General features: G+C 34.2%; 1 protein-coding gene across 1 annotated transcript; it reads left to right on the plus strand.

Annotated features, from left to right (window-relative positions):
* Nucleotides 1-880: 880 nt before the first annotated feature.
* On the plus strand, nucleotides 881-1,636 carry PCYB_003350 (hypothetical protein; the record flags this gene model as incomplete). Its single annotated transcript, XM_004227756.1, has 1 exon — nucleotides 881-1,636. A coding segment is annotated over one exon (756 nt), but the record flags the coding sequence as incomplete, so codon positions are not given.
* Nucleotides 1,637-2,736: the final 1,100 nt, after the last annotated feature.

Genomic DNA, 2,736 nt, shown 5'->3' on the forward strand with positions numbered 1-2,736 from the left:
TAACTCCTAAATACATACAAATATATAATAATATATTACTGAGCTCTTGAGCAACTCACTACAAAATTAAAAATTGCATTGAAAAAAGGAGAACAAACATTTTTCTTTATTATTTTTCTTTAAAACATTATAAATATATTTTACATTCGTATAAATCCCCAAATTTATTTTTATTTTAAAAAGATATAAAATTTTTTCTTTCAACTGAAGCTACAAGCACATGTACATTTGAAGGTATTTTCACTAATAATCCTGCTACTTATATTTTGCATTACACCAAAAATATAAAATAATATAACTAAATATGCATTTCAGAATACGTAATGTGATGACGGTTAAATAAAACATAAGCCATGAGCCAAGAAAACCATATTATGAAACCTAAAGGTAAAGCAAAACCTAAACATCAAAACTGAAAACGAAACTCATAAATCATAATCAATAACCCTAAATCCTGTAACCTAAAACAAAAAACTGAATCCTAACGCCTGAGTCATAAAGAGTAATTCTAAACCTACGAACACTAAACTCTAAAATTTGAAACTAAAACCCTAAACCCTAAATGCTAAATATGAAACCTGAACCTTAAACCCTAAACCCTAAACCTGGGCAAAGTTCCTTACCCACCTATTCTAACCACATAAATAATTTCTTATATAAATTTATTATACATACAAACACATATATAGATATAGATTTCAACGTAGGGAACAAAGAACAAAAAAATGGCACCGGAAGTGCAGGTTGGTTATTCCTTGTTTAGAGTGGATGCATAAATATTATGAATACAGTAATTTATACGCAATGGAATAAAAATGTAAGAAATGCATGAGAAGGACTTACTTATATATTTTAACTCCATGGTGAATTATACTCTTAGGAACAACAAGTAGATAAGTTACCCACACAAAAAATATACGATAAATTCGAGAATGGGGACAACTGTGTACACCTTGGAAGGGGGAACGCCAAAGATGAAATAGTGAGAGGTGTGAACATTGCCCTGAATGTAAAACATATAACAGATGTAAAATTAGCCACAGACATTGTCAATGCCTGGTGCCACGCGTGTTCATTGGGGAAGGAGGACGTACCATCCCCGAATGATGCTTTCCACTTCCTATTTTATTGGATAGGTGACAGAATAAAGAGAAATTTGGGTGACCTTACATTTTACGAGGTCATGATAGCAGCTTACCATAATCTATCGAGTGGCCAATGTAATAAGAGAAGTATTATATATAATGATATTATCGAACCTTTCTTCACATGGGCTAAGGATCTATGGGATTATGAATATAACATTCGTACGTTGAAAGAGCGCGAAGACTGTAGTGAATATAAATCTAATTTTAAATTTATTGAGAAATTAGAGAAAGCGAAGGAAGCATATAAGGAGTTATGTGATAGATGTGGTAAAAGTGATTATAGTGGTAATAGTTATTGTATAGAATTTAAAAGTAAACATATAGATAGGGGAAAGTGCATAGATGGGGAGCTAACGGAATTAAACTGTAAAACAATACAGAAACCGCTGGTCTCATCATCTGGGGCAGTAGTGACGAATGAAGTGCAACTTGATCAGGATCCTGGAAGTGCCGGTCTTACAGCGGGTAGCAAAAATATGTGCATATAACCCAAATATGTGCATAACCCAAGAGTACTATTACAGAAACACACGTGCACGGGGCAACTGCACCCTGTAGGTGCACCTAAGGAGTGAAGTATACATATTGCTCACTACGTCAGAACAAACCTTCCCTTTCTATTTTTCACTAGAAGGACCGGGTTCGAAGCCTGAGGTAACTGAGGAAGAACATGGGAAAGCTAAAGAATTACATGACATGCATACGTCAGAAACTGTACATGTAGTAAATGCACCCTCCCTCCCTGGTAGTACCATTAGTGCTTCTGCTTCTGCCGCTACACTAATAGGAATGTCAGTTGCATCCTTCCTTTTATACAAAGTATAATTACCACAAAAATGACCGCAACACAATACACACATTAAAATGTGTATATATATGTATGTAACATAATTTGGTGCACATTGTTTCTGTAGACCGAACGAATAAATAATAAGGGGTGTTGTACTGTACTGTACTGTACATATATAATACATGTAACACATGGGTACACTTCTCACTTTATCCTTTTTAGTATACTTCCTTACCTTCCTGGATACTTAGTCATTTTGGTAATCAATTTAGAAAGGGTCCTGGAAGGAGCAAAAGATCCACTGGAAGTCATTTTGGCAATTTAATAGACACGTTCACAGTAACTCCAACAGAATATGAATCAACGGACACTTCCACAATAGGCGATTTCGCAGATACTTCTTTCATATATAGCAGACCACCAGGTGTAGGAATGGAAGGAACAAATAATAAAAGGAAACAGAAACAAAAGAATATTAATTATGTGGGAATGTAATACTTTCCTCATTATAATTAGTATGTAATCTTCCTTCCTTTGCCTCCTAAGGTACTCTGTGTAATGGGTTTTTTTCCATATAATTCCGCACGACACTGCGTGATATGAAGAATGAGTGTAAGGAGTAGCGAGCATTATAGAATGTCCCTCTTTTTTTATGCATATGTGCATCATAGTCACCCAAAGTGTTTCACAAAAAATTATGGAGTCCAATATTTCGTATTTTATACTTTACATAAGTATAAATTCATACTAGGAACGAATCATCATTTTGGGGCATAATAATCTAGGGAACAATATCAA

The sequence above is a fragment of the Plasmodium cynomolgi genome, assembly GCF_000321355.1.
Source record: "Plasmodium cynomolgi strain B DNA, scaffold: 0275, whole genome shotgun sequence".
NCBI classification, from domain to species: Eukaryota; Apicomplexa; class Aconoidasida; order Haemosporida; family Plasmodiidae; genus Plasmodium; species Plasmodium cynomolgi.